A 19,660-nucleotide genomic window follows, 5' to 3' on the forward strand; every position below is an offset into this window, starting at 1 on the left:
TGTGTGTGTGTGTGTGTGTGTGTGTGAGGGAGGGGGGTGGGTTTAGAGGAAACTAACCATTTTTTTAAGAGAAAATTTAAAAGCATCTGTCATTGTCTTTATTATAGTATCAATATTCCAAATTCCTAATTTCCCCATGGCTGCATTGCCATAAACTTGGATTTTCTTTTTTCATTTTTAATAACTTCAGGGGATCAGTATTGTGGAGGACTCCTTGAAAGACCTTCCGGCTCTTTTAAAACCCCCAACTGGCCAGACCGTGATTACCCTGCAGGAGTTACTTGTGTGTGGCACATTGTAGCCCCAAAGAATCAGGTAAGATTCCCTGAAAACATGAAGAAAGTATGCATGTGTGAATTGGTGTGAACTGTTAAAGATACAGGGTGAGGAAGACCCCCTGGACACAGTATTTCTTCATGCAAGGGCCCAGGTTAAAATTGCCTTTGTGCCATTTGACTTGCAAAGTCACGGATTTAATTTCCTATTATAGAATTGTAATTTTCAAAACAGGTTTTGCAATACAGATGGTCTGCAAATTCCACATGAGATTGTTTAACCCTGTGGAAGATGTTGTAAGCATGGGGTTATAAGCAGCAGTGACTAACCATGGGAGCATAACAAATCCCCAAGTACATGTGCACCTCAGGTTACCATTTGCTCACAGAGCATTATGTCCTGAAAATGGCCCTCTTAGAGACCAAATCAGAAACAGCCTGAATGCTTCACTTCAACAAAGCCAATGCAAGCATACCACATCATCTTTTCTAAGAACATCTTTTCTAAGAATGGTCTGATGAGAAAACTGGTGGTGTGTGTTTTTTTCTTTTTTTGGTTGCTGTTTAAAATAAAATTTGTGTAGTTCCCCACAAATAACTTTATTCATTGCTCTAAAACAATCAACAGAGAAGTTTTCCATTGTTTATTAGTATGTGGTTATATGAATTTTTACCCTTTTTGGGGACCACTTTCAGATATTAATCACAGTGTTGAACTTAGCATGAGAATAGACCAAGCTTACATTGTGGAATTCTGAAAATAACTTTAAAAAAAATTGTTATTATTACAAAACATTACAGACTTAAATCAAAACACTGTATGGTGAGCATTATAATACTGTTAAAAAAACTTTTCTAAATTGATCTTTTGTATTGCTTAACAAATATTATTTGACATATATTCATTTCTTTAGTGGAAAATTATTCAGGTAAATATACCCTGCAAGTTAGTGAGTTGAGTACACACACACACACACACACACACACACACACACTTCACACACTTTGATCATAATCCTAAAATTCAGTTTTATTTTTAAGATGAAAAATGTTCATTTATTTGATAATGAAAGATTCTATATATCTATTAAACATTTTATAGTTTAAAATAAATTTAAAAATTAAATTTCTCAAACGTTTAAGCCATTATGTAATTCTTGAGATAGTATTGATCATTTTTCTCTCTGTGTCATTTGTAAATATGTTAGATTAAATAATTTGAATTTAATTATACTCACAGATTACAATTTAGCATCTTTTCCCCATTGTTTTTCTCTTGGATTATTTAAATTTAAATTTGGGTTTTATCTTTTTATATGACTTTTGGCTTCAGCCAGCTGAGTTTTTAATCATGGTTGTAGTGTCTGAAATCACTGGAAACTGTCCAAATGAGAAAAATAATATGAGAAAGTTAAGTCCTAAGTAATTTCTATGTAAATCTATGGGTATTTTCTTCTATTAAAGACTTACTTTTTAAAAAATTATAACTTTCCCCTTTACCCTCCTATTTATTTACTTATTTTTATTTTCTCTTCAAAAGTTCTGTGACTATTTTCTAAGTAGAAAAAGTTCAGCCAATTTTTTAATAACCTAGAACACATTTTATTATTAACCACTAAGGAGTTACAGGACCCAAAGAGGAAATATTTTAATATAACTTAAAGCAGTGTTAAGTATGAATAAGCAATTATTCACCCATCACTGGTGCTGACTTTTTAAAAGTGTATAAATACGTGGATAAGTGGCAGTGATGTTCAAAGCCACATTTTACCTCTGTGTCTCTCTGTGGTACCATTGCTGTTATCACCTTCACCCACATTACTGTGTCTAAGTCTTTGCTAGCTAACAACTAGTAACAGTGTGCCTGTCCTAACAGGAGTTAATGCCTATTATATTCCATAAGCAGCAAGGAGGGTTGCCTGCCCACCTGCCGTCCAGCAAGAGTGGGGACCAGCTCTCTGGGTGCCATGGGTATTTATGAACCCAGTGAGACTTCCTCTGATTCACAGGTTGGAGGGAGTCTTGAAAAATCTGCTTATGAGGGGAATGATTGCTCTTACATCAAAACTTCTTATTGATTTGAATAATTTAGGACACTATTACTGGTACCAGTGCAAAAAAAAATTAAGAAATACTTCAGAAATCTAACACTGACTTTGTGTATCCATGCTTCTATGCAACCTCTTCAAAAATCAACCAGATCACCAAGTAGACTGTGTTTGGCAGGCACAGTTTTCAAACATAATTCCAGAAGACATCATAGTCAGTTCCCACTTCCCTGAACCTCTGGTCCTAAAGAATCTGACTTCTTTACATGTGGTGGGAATGTGAGTCTCCTTTTCTTGAAAGGGGAACTGTTGTGTCTACCCATCTCACATACCCCAACACACACTACTATAGGGGACATTGTAGATAATATGTTCATTTCTATTAGTTTTCCTCTAGAGAAGAATGAAGTTGGTGTATAGCCCCGCTTCCCACTCCAACACAAGCCCAATTTAAGTCTTAACATAGGTTTCTGGGGTTATATAGTGTTTTTATACTTTCTTAGCTGTAAGTGAACAGAGTTCCCACGTTTAAGATCCTAATTAGGATTGATCTGGGCTTGAGATGGTCTTTTGGAATGATTAAAAATGAAAGCAAAAGAATACCACAATTTTGATAACTAATAAGTATGTAAACACTGAGAAAAAATTCAAACACGGTGAATACATTTTTTTAAGAAGGAAAATCGTGGTACCCTACAAATCTGGGGAGAGGAAGAATTCTGTTTGAGGTTGGTCTGCACTGCTCCTCTGACACTTCTAACGTTGTGCTTTCACTAAAGCTTATAGAATTAAAGTTTGAGAAGTTTGATGTTGAGCGTGATAACTACTGCCGGTACGATTATGTGGCCGTGTTTAACGGCGGAGAGATCAATGACGCTGAAAGAATTGGGAAGTATTGTGGTGACAGCCCCCCTGCGTGAGTAGCACCTGTTTTATTTCATTAATATTTTAGGAGCTCTAAACTCGTTTCTTATTAAATTGCCCAATTATATTGTATTTGCTGGAAGATTTTGTGGTGTTGTTTTGTTCTCAAATTCTTGGGTTCCAGGGCAGTGGAGTCCCGTACCTCATCAACACAAAGAGTAGCCAACCCAGAGAGCGAGGCAACATTAGCAAGAGTGTAGAGAGGGCTCGGCAGCCAAACAGATAAACCGAAGTAGAGCTGGTGATGCCCCTGGGGCAGATGCTGAGCCAGAGACCTGACCTGGATACCTCACTGCCCTGCAAGCGGGGAGCTGAAGCATCAGAGTGGAATGAGGAAAATTCTGAGCAAAAACTAGGGAGCTGATTATTGGGAATCCAGACGAGGAAACCTGGAAGCTTATGACAGATCCAGGTGATTCTACCTGTCCTGGACTTTGGGGGCTTCATGCCGCCTCGCATTGTTGCTCAAATTCTTGCTGAGTGAGCCTGAAAGGTACTGTGTATTTATCACCAAATATTTATGGAGCTAAGAGCTCTGCCACTTACTAGATGCATGACACTGGGCAAGTTACTTAACTCCTCTGTGCTGTATTTTGGTGCAACACATGACTGTTTTGGTGCAAGATATTTCACACCGTCACATACAGTACTAGGAAAAGTGGCAATGACATTACTACAGGTTGCCGGCCAAGTCACCACTGTGCCAATTCAAATAGCCTTTCTTATTCTGTTGCTTCAACATAATTAGAATATCTGCATCACTTGATCTTACACGCATTTCTATGATTTCCCATAGACACATCTGAGTTAAAGCAAGGTACTTTCCGGTTTAAATTCATTTATATTTATTATGTTTGATAATAGTAAGCATTTTTGATGTGGATTTTACAGTCCAGCTGTAAAATGTACATGGCATTGCTAGGGGAGGGGACAAAACTAAGACAGTTTTGAAGGAGAAGGAACGGCAGGAGGATTTGACCAACCATGGTGGAGCCAGGTCAGAAAGCTGTTGTAATTAAGACAGTGTGGTTTTAACAGAGAGGTAGAAAAATTGACTAATGAAAACACCAAAGAGAGGCCAGAAACATACCCACATGTCTCTGCAGATGAGACATATCCCAGAGACGCACAGATCAGCAGGTAAAGGATGACCCTATTGAAGAAGGGACAATAGGCAGGGACAACTTTTGCTTCTATGGTAAAAATGAATTGTATTCATATCTAACAGCACACAAACGTCAATTACAGATGGACTGGGAACTGAAATGAGAATTTCTGCTTATCAAAATACACCTTAAAGAGAGGGAAAAGAGAAAGCACAAGAAACAGATATTTGTAAAATACTTGATGTATCTGACAAAGACCTAGGTCTAGGTTCCAAAACATATCAAGAAATCCTTAAAAATTATTAAGGAAAAGATAACAACTCAGAAAAAATGGACAAAAGACATGAAAAGGCGTTCCCCAAAGAAGAAAGTTGCACAGTGAATAAATCTTTGACAGGAATGTAAATTGGTACAATCACTTTGGAAATCAGTTTGGCAGTATCTAATAAAATTGGAAATAAGGACCTCCCTAGTAGCACAGTGGTTAAGAATCCACCTGCCAATGCAGGGGACACAGGTTTGATCCCTGGTCCGGGAAGATTCCACATGCCGCGAGCAACTAAGCCCATGAGCCACAACTACTGAGCCGGTGAGCCACAACTACAGAAGGCCGCGCGCCTAGAGCCGTGCTCCGCAACAAGAGAAGCCGCCAGAGTGAGAAGCCCGCGCACCGCAACAAAGAGTAGCCCCCACTGGACACAACTAGAGAAAGCCTGTGTGCAGCAACAAAGACCCAACACAGCCAAAAATAAATAAGCAATTTTTTAAAAATTTTTATTTATTTTATTTTTGGCTGCGTTGGGTCTTCATTTCTGTGCGAGGGCTTTTCTCTAGTTGGGGCAAGCGGGGGCCACTCTTCATTGCAGTGTGCGGGCCTCTCACTATTGCGGCCTCCCTTGTTGTGGAGCACAGGCTCCAGACGCGCAGGCTCAGTAGTTGTGGTTCACGGGCCTAGTTGCTCCGCGGCATGTGGGATCTTCCCAGACCAGGGCTTGAACCCGTGTCCCCTGCATTGGGAGGCAGATTCTCAACCACTGTACCACCAGGGAAGCCCAATAAACAATTTTTTAAAAAAATTTGAAAATGAGCTTGTATCCTCTGACCTGCTATAGAGCATATACCCTACTCTTCTCGTGGACAGTTTTGTCCCTGTGCATCACAAGACATATACAAGAATGTTCTCATTAATATTATTTGTACTGGGGGGAGAGTAAACAGCACAATGTTTGTCAACAAGAGAATAGTTCGATTCTGTTATAGTTCACGCTGTACAGCCCTGAGCACAGTGGATGAATCTCACAGTCATAATGTTGAGGGTGAAAAAAATAACAGAAAAAGACACACTATACTCTTTCATTTATATCAAGTTTAAAAAAAATGCAAACCTATAGAATATATGGCTTCCCGATGCATATGTATGAGTAAATCTGTAGACAAAAGGAAAGGAGAAGCACAAAACTCAGGGCGGGTGGGGGCAATGGGGATATCACTTCAGCATCCCTGTGCCTGGTTCAAATCAGTATCGATACCACTGGATTCAGTTCCGAAACATTTACTATATATACTGCAGCCGTGTGGCAGACACGATGCTAGGGACCTCGAACACAAAGATAAAATAAAAGATACAGAGGTAAGTAGTGGGAAGGACCAAAACAAGGCAGATAGGTAAATTGGCAACGGAATGTCCTGGTGGATTTCTGACAAGGAGTCCTTTGGTCCAGTCGGGACAAGTGGTGGGAGGTTTGGGGAAAGAGATTATGCCTGTTGAAGCTGAGTCTTGAAGCAAGAGTGAGAGTTAGAGGCAGAACTTAGGACAGACTCTTTCCAAGCAGAGGGGACTCCGTTATTGAAGATCCACAGGGGAGACACGTGCTATTCTGGAGCCTGAACCTTGAGTGGGCGCCCAGAGAGCAAGGAGGCGGAGAGTGGAGCTGGGTTGCACGTCCTGCAGACATGGGGACTCTCGAAGTGCAGTTAGGGGAAGTGATAGGACCGGTGCTTCTAGAACGCCCGCCGTAGACAAGAGGAGCAGGGAGCTGGCAAGGAGGCTGTAGCAGTGGTCCCGGTAAAGCTGAGGTGATAAGGAAGGGTGGTAGAGATGAAGAGGAGGTGGATCAAGGAATATTTACGAGGCAAAATTGGCAGGACTTGGTGGTTGGTGGGCTGTAGTGATTGATGAAGAGGTAGGCTGTGGGTGACAAAGCAGAGACAGCTCACATAGCCGGCTCTATAAGACACCGGTCAGCATCCTCAGTCCATCCTGGGATTTGCCAGTGGGGAGTGGGTCCAAGTGAGATGCCCCCTTGCCTTCCTAGCGACTTGTAACATTAATGTGCAGATGCAGCACTCTGCCCTCAGTACATTTATGGCACTGTGACTCTGTCGCATTCACACTAACGCTCAGTAGCAGCGTAACTCAGTAGTGGCGTATCTTTGTTACTAAAATACTCTTCCTTGAGAAAATTCAGCTTCCAATATCGTGCTTCCAAGATGAGTTCATAGAAAAGGCAGTGAATGATCACTATGATTATAACATCATGCCTAGAAGGCTGACCTGGTTGGATCTTAAGGTTTTCTTTGCTGCTTATAAGAAGTGCTTTTTGTAATTCTATCATCTGAACAAGATTAACGTGTCTTATTTGTACTTGTAGTTGAGAACTGTGTTTCCTGCACACTGTATTTATTCAATGGAATGTGTTTTCAAAAGCAAGACAAAATATTTCTGTTCCAGGCTTGATTCTTAGAAGCATTATTTGAATGACCTTGGTCACTTTTGTGACTGGAACTCTAAATGTGGGTCACAGAGCTTGCTCTTAGGTTTGTCTCATCCCTTGGCTAAGAAGGCAATAACCTTCAGGACAGAAAAGAACCCTGCAGTTTTTCTAACTGGTTGGGTCAAGTCCAGATCTACCTTCCCCTCCACCCACTCCACTCAAAATAGCTGACAGGTTGCCTCATTACTTACTATCCGTGAGGGCTAAGAAGTGATTCAGCTGAGACGACGACTCAAAAAAAGGAGTTTAGTCAAACCACCAATTAACTCAATTAAATAAATTTTCCACTTCTGAGTTAAATAGTTTTAAAATAGAATTAGCCAAACAGCATTTTTAAACCATTGTTTAAATAACAATAGCAAGATTAAATGAAACTACCGTCTTGTATAATATAGTTATCCCCTAAGATTTAACAGAGCTTCTGAGCCTCAGTTACTATCGCCACTAAACCTTTAGTACCAGCAGGCCCCTAAAATTGCTTTAAAATTAGAATTCTTAATGATGTCTTTCATGACCACCAAAACAAAGTAATCACTTTCTCTTTCTCCTTCACAGAATTTTGCTACCCAGATTATAAACAGAAAGGTTTCCATTTCAGGCACGCATAAGAACTCTCATTAACAATGAAATGAAAGTCCCATTAAACCCTGCATGGCTTTCTTATCCCTAGGTGACCAACCCACTGAGGTGATCCCTTTGGTGGTGTCTTCACAGGGTGTGGGAAGTTGTTCACCGAAGTTCTCCATCTGATTCCCCAGGGCCAGCATCCCTAGCTCCCCAGGCCAGCTGGAACCCAGAGCCTTAGTTCAAAGAAGCTGTGTGGTTGCCAAGTCAGGCCAAACCCTGCGGTGCTTGTGAGGAACCAGCTGCAGCTTCAGTGTTTACCTTGGTCCCAACGTCTACCAGCGTCTCTAAAGGCACCTGGTCCTTTCAAATGCTGACTCTCCCACATACTAACCGAGGGCCTTGGACAAATCACTTGAACTCTCCGTTCTTCACTTGCCTATTCCATGAAGAGGGGATAATAACAGGGTTGTTGTGAAGACAGAATTCAACAGTTTTCATAAAGCACGTGCCTAACTGAGCAAACGTTCAGTAAATGTTAGCTATTCGCGTTAATACTGAGCAGATTAAGACCATCATCTTTTCAAGTATTTCAGCTTTTCAGTTTAAACAAAGAATAACCTATCGTCAGAAATTGATGGAAAGTTAGAAAATTCTACATTTCAGAGAGGTGTCACCTAAATTTTTAAATATATATATAATTACATCTCTTTTTCTTTTAGGCCAATTGTATCTGAGAGAAATGAACTTCTCATTCAGTTTTTATCAGACTTAAGTTTAACTGCAGATGGATTTATCGGTCACTACAAATTCAGGCCAAAGAAATTGCCGGCAACTACAGCACCACCTGTTACCACCACCTTTCCTGTGACTACAAGTAAGTTTTTCTCGTTTGAAGTTTGTACACAAACTTGAGGAGTATAAGAAAAATTCTTCTGAAGTAGAAAAAAAAAAAAAAATTAAATAAGAGGAAAATACTTGAGACTAAAATAAGTTAAATAAGATGAAAACTTATGGAAGAGAATAATATGATTCCATGAATTGAAGAAAAGTGTAAGGTGTAAGAATGCTTCTAAGCTAATAATTTTAAAATGTTACCTAAGAAAATTATGGTCACTTAAAAATGCTAGGAATCCTGTTTTGGCACAGATCACATGACAAGCCTACTTTTTATTTCTTGGCACTTATAAAATTATGTTTTTTTTTTTTTATTACATAGAACTGTAGTGTTTTAAGTTAAAGTTTCAGGGCCCTGGTACCTGCCTGTTTTCACATCTGCCAGTATTTGGACTTTTTTGGGATGGGGTATGCTCCAAATTGTGTCATACAAAATGTATTATTTTTTCAAATTGGAGTAAATCAAACAAAAATATTTGAGGTATTAGAGAAGCCAGTCGGGAAACTCTGGTAATTATCTAAGAAATGGAGGGGCAAGTGTGGGTCCCTGTATCTTGTCTCTGTACCCTGTCAGCTCCACCCACCAGGATTTCAGGCCTGAGATTTCAAAATCTAAATACAGGGAGGAGAAAAAAAGGGGGAAGGAAGGATCTAAGGTTAATATATGAAATAGGCTGAGATAAACCCAGCTTTACTGCCCACCATTTTCTGCAGGTACCCTGAGCAGGGCTGTCCTGAGTACAGGCACTTCTAGAAGGGCTGATTTTTCTGAGCACTCCGCAGTGTGCCACCTTGTGGCCTGCAGGTGTATTGCCGCACGTTACAGCAATATTTCTCCAGCCCACCTCAGTGGACCCTGGTGTCCTATTCCTTCCAGTGAATTATCTGTCTGCATTCATGTGGTTCCCCAGCTTTTATCTTGTGGTTCCCCAGCTTTTATCTCCAGTCCTAAACTTTCTCTGAAATTGCAAACATTACAAAAAAATTTGTAATTTTCTCCTAGCGTTTTGCAACTGCTAGACATTTAAATTAAAACATATCAAATGTAACTCATTTCTATCACATTATTTTCTGTCTCAATTCTGCTTCTCCACCTGTTTTCCCAAGCATGGTCCACAGAAACTGTAGCCACACTCTTAGGGTCCCCTTCCTCTGTCTTAATTCCCCACTGAATGCCCCATACACACACACACACACACACACACACACACACACACACACACACACACACACACACACACACACACACACACACACACACACACACACACACACACACACACACACACACACACACACAACCAGACTGTGTCCTTCTCCCACTTAAATTAATTGTCTACACCTGTGCCATCCAATACAGTGGCCACTGTTGAACACCTGAAATGTGACTAGTGCTACTGAAGATCTGAATTTTAATTTAATTAAAATTTAAAAGCCTCTGTGGCCAGTGGCTACCATATTGGACAGCACAAGGGCCAAACCCCTTCGCACTTTGTACCTAGCCTCTCTTGCTAGGTTCATCTTTAGGCCCTACCACCTCACTCCTGATGCTCTGAGTAGTTGGGGTTTTCTCCTAAGTGCAGGGGAAGCTGTTGGTGGATTTAAGGAAAGTTCAGGATTAGATTCACACTTTACAAAGATCACTCTGTGAGGCCCCAGTGAGGTGAATGGACTGTAGGGGTCAGGAGGGTCAGCATGTTCTTGGGGTTGTCCAGGGGAACTGCACCAGACAGAACTACAGAGACGGTCAAGAGACACTGACAGTTCTGCAGGCCAGAGACCTTGGGAGATACTGACAGGGCTCAGCGGTTAATTGGACTAGGGCAATCCAGAAGCATGCCTCCCGGGTCCCTGGCTTGCACAACTCAGAGGAACAATGTTACCATTCATAGGAGTAGAGTCATAGGTTGAGGGGTAGATTCATAAGTTAAGCTGTGCCCTTGTGGGGTTAGAGGTGTCTGTGAGACAAGCAAATGGAGCCGTTATGTAGACAGTAAGATCTACGGGCCTCCAGGCCGGAAGAGAGATTTAAGCAAGAGATTTAAATTTGAGTCTTCATCATGGTTGACCCCATGGGGGAGAGGTTACGGGGGAAAGGAGAAGAAGGGCTGGAATTAAATCTCTAGAAACTCCAAGTCTTTAAAGAGGGAGGATCTGCTGGCAGAGAAGAATGAAAAAAGCAGCTAAGGGGCAGCGGCGGACGTGGGGGGAACCCAGGTGTCCTGGGGGCCGGGGAAGAGAGTGTTTTGAGAAGGCGGTAGTCAGAAGAGCCAAGTGTTGATGAGGCTTCAAACAACGTCAGGACTAAAATGTTACCATGTGATTTCACGACGTGGAGGCTACTGGACACCCTGGCAAGGGTTATGAGTGGAGCTGTGCAGGCAGAAGCCAGATGGGGGTGAGGGGCGTGTGGAGCAAGGCGAGGAAACTAAGTCCAGCGACTCAGTGCGCAGGTTCAAGCCTAAGGGAGGGTGTGAACGTGGTAAAGCCAATGGGAAGTAGCCGGCACAGCAGGAGAACAGAAGGGCAGAGTGAAGGAATAAACTGTAGAGGAAATTTCCACAAAGATGAGCGGGTCTGGCCTTCGGAGGACGCACAGAAGGACAGACCTTAGACCAGACGTGGGCAGCCTCCTCTCCCAGGGGAGGAAAGAAGAGAGGGGGGCAGATAAAGACAGCTCGGGGGTCTGGTGGGGCTTCGAGGACATTTTCTTCTATGATCTCTGTTTTCCCCAGAAAATAGGCAAGGTCACCTGCTGAGAATGAGACGGAAGGGAGGTGGGAGCCCCGGGGGGTTGGGAGAATCCGAAGAACAGCTGTGGAAATTGGAGACAGCTTGTCACTTGGACGAGGGCCCATTTGTGTCCTCAGCTGTCTACGTGCAGGCACAGAAGGAGAAGCAGAGGCTCCTTCAGGCTTCCTAAGGGTTGGAGGGCAGAGGGGAAAGGGAGTTTAACATATTGTCAAGAAAGTGGGATAACAGACCATGGAAATTAAGTGGAGTAGCTAAGGAAGTAGAGACGGGCCAGGATGGTGCAGTGGGAAGAATGCGAGGGGTCAATGTGTTGAACCTCTAAAGACAGAAAGCAAGTACTCGTGAGAGTCTGAGAGTAACTAAGTAAGCTTGAAGGAGAGGAGGCTACACTGGCTGACAGGGTGTCCACACTTGGGAGATTGGTGATGAGACTTCAGCAGGAGGACCTGGAAGCCTGGGACTGAGGGGCAGAGACGGAGCAGAGGGAACATCTCTGGGAAGGATGGGGCCGTGGCGGCGCCGAGAGGGATCGTCCCCGAGGAGGGAGGACCCACCGGCACGGCCGCGGGAGCACATGGAGAGGAGGGCTGAGAACCAGGTGCCGTGCTGGGGAGTGCAGGGCAGCAGAGAGGACGGGAGCATGGCGAGGGTCAGGGTGGGACAGCTGATGGCTGAAAGGCAAGAGAGCGGGGATGTCCCGAAGGCAGAGAAGGGGCCGTGTGGGACACCCACCCAACCTCCAGACTAGCATTCCGAGGCCGAGAAGGAGCTGGTTTCCAGTGGCCCACGTGAAAAGATGCTCTTTCATCAGACAGGGAGAACCACTAACGCCACTACCTTTTGACTCAGTGAATGAGGTAAATTCAGGTCCCCAACTCCTAGAACAATAGTCCCTCTAAATGCTTTCTGAGCTCTTTCTCCATATATATGCTATTGTGTTTATTTTACCATTAAACTGTGTGTATTTTAACATTAAATTGTATATATTTTAATACTATAATCCACTTTGGATCCTTTTTGGAGTTAAGTAGGGGTACACATTAAGAGTAAACTCAAAAGGAGGAGATATGGGGATATATGTATACGTATAACTGATTCACTTTGTTATAAAGCAGAAACTAACACACCATTGTAAAGCAATTATACTCCAGTAAAGATGTAAAAAAAAAAGAGTAACTTCACAGAAAAGTTAGCAGAACATATCAGCAGGGCAATATCACAGTTGTAAATTCTTACCCACCAAGTAGTGTTCTGTGACAGCTTTGTTTAGTTCTTCCTAGCATGTTGCCACATATAAGTGAATCATTAGGAAATATTTTGGAAACATTTTTAATGAGGATTATTTTCATTTCATTTCGTTTCATTTCATCATAGTACAGTTTCTCAACCTTGGCACTATTTACATTTTTGGCCAGATCATTCTTTGCTGTTGGGGGCTGTCCTGTTCACTGTAGGAAGCCTAGCAGCATCTCTGGTTATATACCCGCTAGATGCCAGTGGCATCCCCTAGCTGTGACCACCAAAAATATTTCCAGGCATTACCAAATGTCACCTAGTGGGCAAAATCACCCCTGCCTGAGAACCACTGTGGTTACCTGTTTAGTTGTACTTTCAAATTTGTCTACTTCTCAGTTCTTAAGATCCTTCTAGGCAATGAATAATCCTTACTAATAATCCTTACAGGCTCAAAATAAATGTTTAGTGATTGGTTGCATCTAATTACGGCTATAACACACCTTACCACAGGAGCAGTGTTCCCAGAAACCTGTACTGCTCCCATTTGGGCGACTGTGTATTTCAGGTGCACCAAGAAAGTACCCTCCACCCTCAGGGGGAGACCCATTGGATTCCTTTCGGAAAATGAGGAGTTAACCTACATCTCCTGTGTTCATATTTGTTGTACTGGGTTTTTCTAAGCAGGGCACATGAGACTGTATCTATTTTTAGTTACAGCATTAGTTATATATAAAGGAAGAAGAGAATAGGGCTAAATTTGGGTTATCTTTGATCTCAGGTTTAAAACTCCGCAGAGGGTATTGAGTTACCCTGAAGAAATTAGAGCAGGAGTCGGTAGCATGAAGCGTTGCCTTTGCATGCTTTTTAATTATTTCATTGCAATGACAGATTGGTGGCTCAGGGAAATATATGGGAATTTTAAATTGGTAGATTCAGATCTAAACACCAATTATACTTGAATTCATTTTCCTGAATCTTATGTCTTTCTTCTCTGAATGAAGGTTTAAAACCCACCGTGGCCCTGTGTCAGCAGAAGTGTAGACGGTCGGGGACTCTGGAAAGCAATTATTGCTTGAGTAACTTTGGTAAGAAATAAAACCCAGTCTTTCCTCTTTAATCAGAAACCTGAAACCGCATGCTTAATCTCAAAGGGACTGCCGTGAATGTGATGGTAAAGGGTCAGTTACACTCTTCATTTACCCAAGAAAATATTTTCTTACACACTAGGGTATGTTGACTTGTGCCTTTTGAAGTGTTAGATTTCACACCTGAGAAAAATTCATGTACAGAAAATATACATTTTCCACGTAAACTTAATAATTTGACTCCTGGTACGTGATACTACCGCTCTGTGTCTTCTGGCTGGCTCCGTATTCCTGAAAAAACCTGTATCCCTTTTTTCTCACATAGTTTTCACGCACTGAGTATTTTTTCACACATCTGTAATTCAACTGAAGTTAATTAGAAACATGTCCAAGCTGGACTCTCTCCAAAGAAATTCAAGTATTTCCTCTGTAGTGTCCTTCCAAAGTACTAAATTCAAACTTGGAAATCTGAAATCCATTTGGAAACTCTTATAAACTGGAACCTGAGGAGATATTACCTAATGACTTAGAATTTCTAAGAGTTTTTTCCAATTAAACAAAAATTGCACTTTCTGTGAAAACCACTTAAGAGCAAAAGATCCCAAGTTTAATTATGTTGGTTATGTTTAAAAGGAACATCGAAGAGCAGTCTTATCAGGAAAAGAAAGTTGGTACAGCCTTTAAATAGGTTACTCAGAACAAAGGGCCTCCCAGATGAGGCTTTGCTTGCTTTTTCTTATGCCTTCAAGTGGTAACTGCAGCCCAGACGGACTATGTTGCAGAGAAGGTATGAAGGCACTAAAGAATCTAGGGCCCTAAATCTAACTGGAGTTTGCAGCCGAAATTCAAATAATGGCATGAAAATGAAAACCAGTAGCACGAGGTGTCATTGCTCCCACACCCAGTGTCGTCTTCTGTAGGAGGTGCTTAAGGAAATCTCCCTTCCTGTCCTCAGAGCCCCCTGATTTCACTCGGCTACTGACTGACGTTTTGCAGTAAGCACTCATGACCGAAAGTCAAAGTAAGGCATGAGAAGAATTCTGACGTTATGAGCTTTGCGTACCACATAAGCAGTGTGTTCTCACTTTATCCTGAAAGGGTCATATCAGCCAAGTCCAAAGCTCAATCTATTCCACTGTGACTCACTTCCATGGCAAAATGACCCAATACTATCACCAGCGGCCCATTGGTTTCCAACCAGCATTGGTAACACTCCTTTAGGGGCAGGTTTTGATTGTCACAATAACTGCCGGGTGCTGCTGGTTTTCTGGGTAGAGACAGGATTCATCAGAAAGTCATTCAATGCAAGTCCTGCCTCACCTGGAATGTCCACTGCCCCCACCCCCCAGAATGCCAAAAGCATGCCTTTGAGAAACACAGCATCTTTCTTTCTGTGGGTCAGAAGTAGGACTCTTCTCTGAGTGTCACATAGTAAAAAGAGAGAGTGACATAATGAAAAGCAACTGAATTTTGCTAGAGTTTTTTTTTCTTTAAGCAAGAAAATGTCTTAAGCTATACCTCAGTTCTATACTTTGACTTGTTAAATGCGTTAAACAGGATGCATAAAAAAGAGAATGTGAAAGACCCAGAAAAACACAGATATTTAGTGATCATTAGAGGGAGATGGGGATCTATGGATGAATCAAAGTTCAAGGAGAGAGCACCTGATATCCACTGAGAGAAGACAAATAAGGGATGAAGTGGGGGGTTGGTCTAAGGAACAAAAATAATTCTGGTTTTTGCTAACCCTGATTACCTTCACTGCTTTTATGATACTCTTTCTTGAAAGGGGCTTTTATTTTCTGACCCCCATCTTCCCTCTTCCTTCCCCCCACCTCCATCCCAACCTGCTGCTTCTAATTCTCTTTAGTTTCCTCCAGCACCTGCAATTGGTCATTTGCAGTAGAAGCCTGGGAGAAGGCTTAAGGGAGTGGATATTTGTAAGACCGATTCTTCATTTAATAAATACGTGTTTTATAAAAAAAAAAAAAGTTCAAGGAGAGAGGCCAGCTAAAGAGAGGAACCAGGGGGAGACACAGAAAGGTAGGCGCTCACCCACACAGACACAAGGACTCAGATCTTCGTGGCTCAGACCCCCATCGTGCAGCCTCTTAGTATGGTGTTACCTCTAAAGGTACAAGGTCCTGTTGAGTGTTCACAGGTAGAGGCGCATGAGCCCATCCCTTATTTGGTAACTGATCCACACGTTGGATAAAACATTGGAACGAGCCCTCGTCTCAGCAACTGACTGCAATTCGGCAGATATTTTGGTTTTCCTACTCAGTGTCAACACCTAACAGCTGCGGTAACATAACAGCTCCACGACTCCTTTTGTTCAACCTGAATTTTGGTGACAACTGTACAGAATCAAATTCAATGGCTCTATTAGGACCTTCTTTCTTACGTTAAAATGTTTCCCATCTGACACTTAGAGAAATGTACAATTACGTTCAGTTCTGCTAACACTTGCCTTCACTGTCCCATTATTTCAAAAACGTTTTCTTTTGCAGTCTTGGCCGGGACTGTTATCACCACCATCCCTCGAGGTGGGAGTCTGCACGCCACGGTCTCAATCATCAACATCTATAAAGAAGGAAATCTGGCAATTCAGCAGGCCGGCAAGAACATGAGTGCCAAGGTCGTCGTGGTCTGTAAGCAGTGCCCACTCCTCAGGAGAGGTGAGTCAGAGAAAAACTTCAGTCTTTCTTCCAGGGGAGCTCAGGAGCAGAGAAGGGGACGGGAGAGCCTCTCTGAGAAAATCATGGATCTTTCCATGCCATGGCTGGTCTAGGGAAGTAAAGTCAGGGCGAATGTATTGCCCACTTGTGGTTTCGAAGGAGGGCCTTTGGAGTCCGCCAGAATTGGGCTCCAATCCCAGTTCCGGTCACTTGTGGAAGAAGACGAGATAATGGAAATGATCAGTGAGTCCAAGAAACGTCTGAAGTTGGATCAGTAGGGAACAGACAGAGAAGGAGCACATCAGGAGACAGAGATTTTGAAGTATTGCACTTAAGGTGCCACTACTGTGTGTGGAGGAAGATATCCATCAAGGAACAGGAAATTCAGAGCTGGAGTTCAGAAGAGAGAGGTATCTATGGGCTAGAATGAAAGATTTGGGATTCATTTGTAGATATAGGATTATTCAATTCATAGATGGAGATGAGTTTATTAAGAAATTTTGGAAAAAGAAAAGCTACTTCAGAGCCAAAGGTACATGATTTTTTTTAAAAAACAGGTTCTTTAACTTATAAAAGTAATGTATGCTCTATGGGTTTTTTTGTTTTTGCGGTACACGGGCCTCTCACTGTTGTGGCCTCTCCCGTTGCGGAGCACAGGCTCCAGATGCGCAGGCTCAGCGGCCATGGCTCACGGGCCCAGCTGCTCCGCGGCATGTGGGATCCTCCCGGACCAGGGCACGAACCCGTGTCCCCTGCATCGGCAGGCGGACTCCCAACCACTGTGCCACCAGGGAAGCCCCTGCTCTATGGTTTTTAAAAAGTTTAAATAAGTAGAGAAGGATATAAAATAAAAAGTGAAGCCCTTTCCCTTTCACCAGAGGCACAATGAACAGCTCCTTCCACAAAGTTCTATCCATATAAAGCCTGCACATACACACGTAGAGAGAGGATCATGCTACATACGTTCTACTGAAACTTTTCCCCCACGTGATGTACATGTGGACAGCTTTCCATCAACAGCACGTATAGATCTCTTTTTCGGCATGGCAATAATGCCTGGCATTCCACTGTGTGCTATGCCATGATTTCTGTATCCAATATCAGCTCATTCCTTTCCTCAGTCTTGTTACACACCTCTACTACAAGTGAAACAAACCAAACCTCTGCCACACACACACAGAAATATAGCCTATCCACTTCAAGAAAGCTTTACTATGAATTCAGACTGTTGAGAAGAGTCGGAAGGTGAGCAGCCTCACACTGACTCTTTAGAGGGAATAGCAAAGACTCTGTAGAAGGTAACACTTCTTTCCAGAACTGCCCGGAACAGCAAATAATGCACATCTAGACACAGTCAAATCTCGATGCTAGCAGTCCAGGCTTTCGGTGGCATCTACCTGCTCATCCTACCAAGCCTTCAGAGGCTCAAGACCACTATGATGCCAGTGTAGGCCCACAGAGGAAGGCCTATGCAAGAGAAAAAGAAACACGTATTTCTCTTATGACACACGGGGGAGAGGGAGAATAAACGGGGTGGTAAGACACACTTCCTTTATGACATTTTTCTGAAGCAGTGTAAATCTTCAGAGTTGAATCCTACATAGCTCAGCTTGGGCCCCAGTCTAGGCCTACCTTAGCCAGAAACACGGATATATAAAAAACAGTGTAACAGAATAAAGTACTTTTTAGGACTTATCTTTTTGCAAGGGACTATAAGAATGGAAAGAAGTATATGATGCAACCATGCCCTCAAAAAACTTACATAGTATAAATGTTGGAGACGTTAATAAAAAGTCCAAGACAACAACAACAGAAGACGATGGATCATTAGCTGACAAATGCCTGGGGAGATCCAGAAGCCTTGTGACACCAGGAGAGGCCACCTGAAGCCCCTTGAGGAAGGAGAGCCTTTCACAGAAACAGTGTATTGTTCATAGCAGACACTCAGTAAATACGTCAGACCTTCTGCAGAGCTGGACGTGACCGGATCGAATCATTCCATCCACATTCCTACTGTTAGCAGAGCTGGAACATGCTATTCAGTTACATTTAGATTTTTTTCCCAATGAGAGTCTTAAACCAGATTTTATCCTAGATAGGATAAATGTCTAATTATACCCTTTACAGAGCATTTACCTAGAGGTGACTTATAGTCGAAGTTGTTTCAAACCAACACACAGAGAGAAAAAAATTAATCTTATATTCTCTTTTAGGTCTAAACTACATTATTATGGGCCAAGTGGGTGAAGATGGGAGAGGCAAAATCATGCCCAACAGCTTTATCATGATGTTCAAGACCAAGAATCAGAAGCTCCTGGACGCCTTGAAGAACAAGCAATGTTAACAGTGAACTGTGCCCATTTAAGCTGCGTTCTGTCACTGCCTTTGAAGGATCTATTTTTTTCTCAGTAGGAAAAGAAAATTTATAACCTGAAATATTGAGCATTCAGAGAGATTTACTCTTCACATGATGTAGGTCGGAGAGCTCCGGTGTCACTGATGGAAGTTCTGTTGCCTGCACAGAAGAGAGCCGATTGGAAACCTGCAGACTTAGTGAGGTGATAAGAAACTAAATGTATCAAGCGTTGACAGTTTGGAAGCAGTTTATTTATACATCTCTGTAAAAGGATATTTTAGAAATGAGTTGTGTGAAGATGTAAAAAAGAGATTTTATACGTGCAATATTTATAGTGATATTTGTTTTACCTTCAAGCATTTGCTCTGAGTTGTTATATTCTTCTCCTGCATTTTTAAAATCAGTGCTTAATAAAATATTTTTAAATGATTATATAACAGCCATTAGACTTGCTTTTATAGAAAGTGGGACACTGTAAAAAGAATATTCCCTGCTATTTACACATAAGGTTGTCCTTGTATCAGTTTATACTTTGCTAAAAGAACATTCCAAGAACCGCAGGGACTAGATGGACTCAGTAATGTAAACAGACTATAATTCTTCTCTGCAGAACCAGAGAATGTTAGAGCTAGAATCGTGTCCCTCAGGAATCTCTTTCAGGTCCTTCATTTTGTGATAGAAATGGAAGCTCAGGTATATTTAGTGACTTGTGCAGAGCACACATCTCCCAAGAGACAGAACAGGCAATCTAGCTCAATTTATATAACTAGACTAAAAAGTTAAAAGCCAAAGATTATCAGACTGGATTAGAAAAACAAAATACAACAATATACTATTTGAAAGAGACACCTAAAGCATAAGGACACAAAGAAGTTGAAAAGAAAAGGATAGAAGAACATAAATATATCAGGCAAATATTAACCAAAACAAGAGTGAAGTGGCTTTATTCATATTAGGGAAAAA

The 19,660-nt window shown here is 42.0% G+C and overlaps 1 protein-coding gene across 1 annotated transcript in view; it reads left to right on the forward strand.

Annotated features, from left to right (window-relative positions):
* PCOLCE2 (procollagen C-endopeptidase enhancer 2) overlaps nucleotides 1-19,134 on the forward strand; it is a 71,239-nt gene extending 52,105 nt beyond the window's left edge. The window contains exons 4-9 of the mRNA XM_082655589.1: nucleotides 191-315; nucleotides 3,103-3,239; nucleotides 8,414-8,568; nucleotides 13,580-13,663; nucleotides 16,174-16,341; nucleotides 18,555-19,134. Of these exons, the coding sequence (XP_082511715.1) occupies nucleotides 191-315; nucleotides 3,103-3,239; nucleotides 8,414-8,568; nucleotides 13,580-13,663; nucleotides 16,174-16,341; nucleotides 18,555-18,685 (800 nt within the window). The 3' untranslated portion in view covers nucleotides 18,686-19,134. The remainder of the gene's footprint in view (nucleotides 1-190; nucleotides 316-3,102; nucleotides 3,240-8,413; nucleotides 8,569-13,579; nucleotides 13,664-16,173; nucleotides 16,342-18,554) is intronic.
* The last annotated feature ends 526 nt before the right edge of the window (nucleotides 19,135-19,660 follow it).

Source organism: Grampus griseus, assembly GCF_964374135.1.
Source record: "Grampus griseus genome assembly, chromosome: 5".
Classification (NCBI taxonomy): domain Eukaryota; kingdom Metazoa; phylum Chordata; class Mammalia; order Artiodactyla; family Delphinidae; genus Grampus; species Grampus griseus.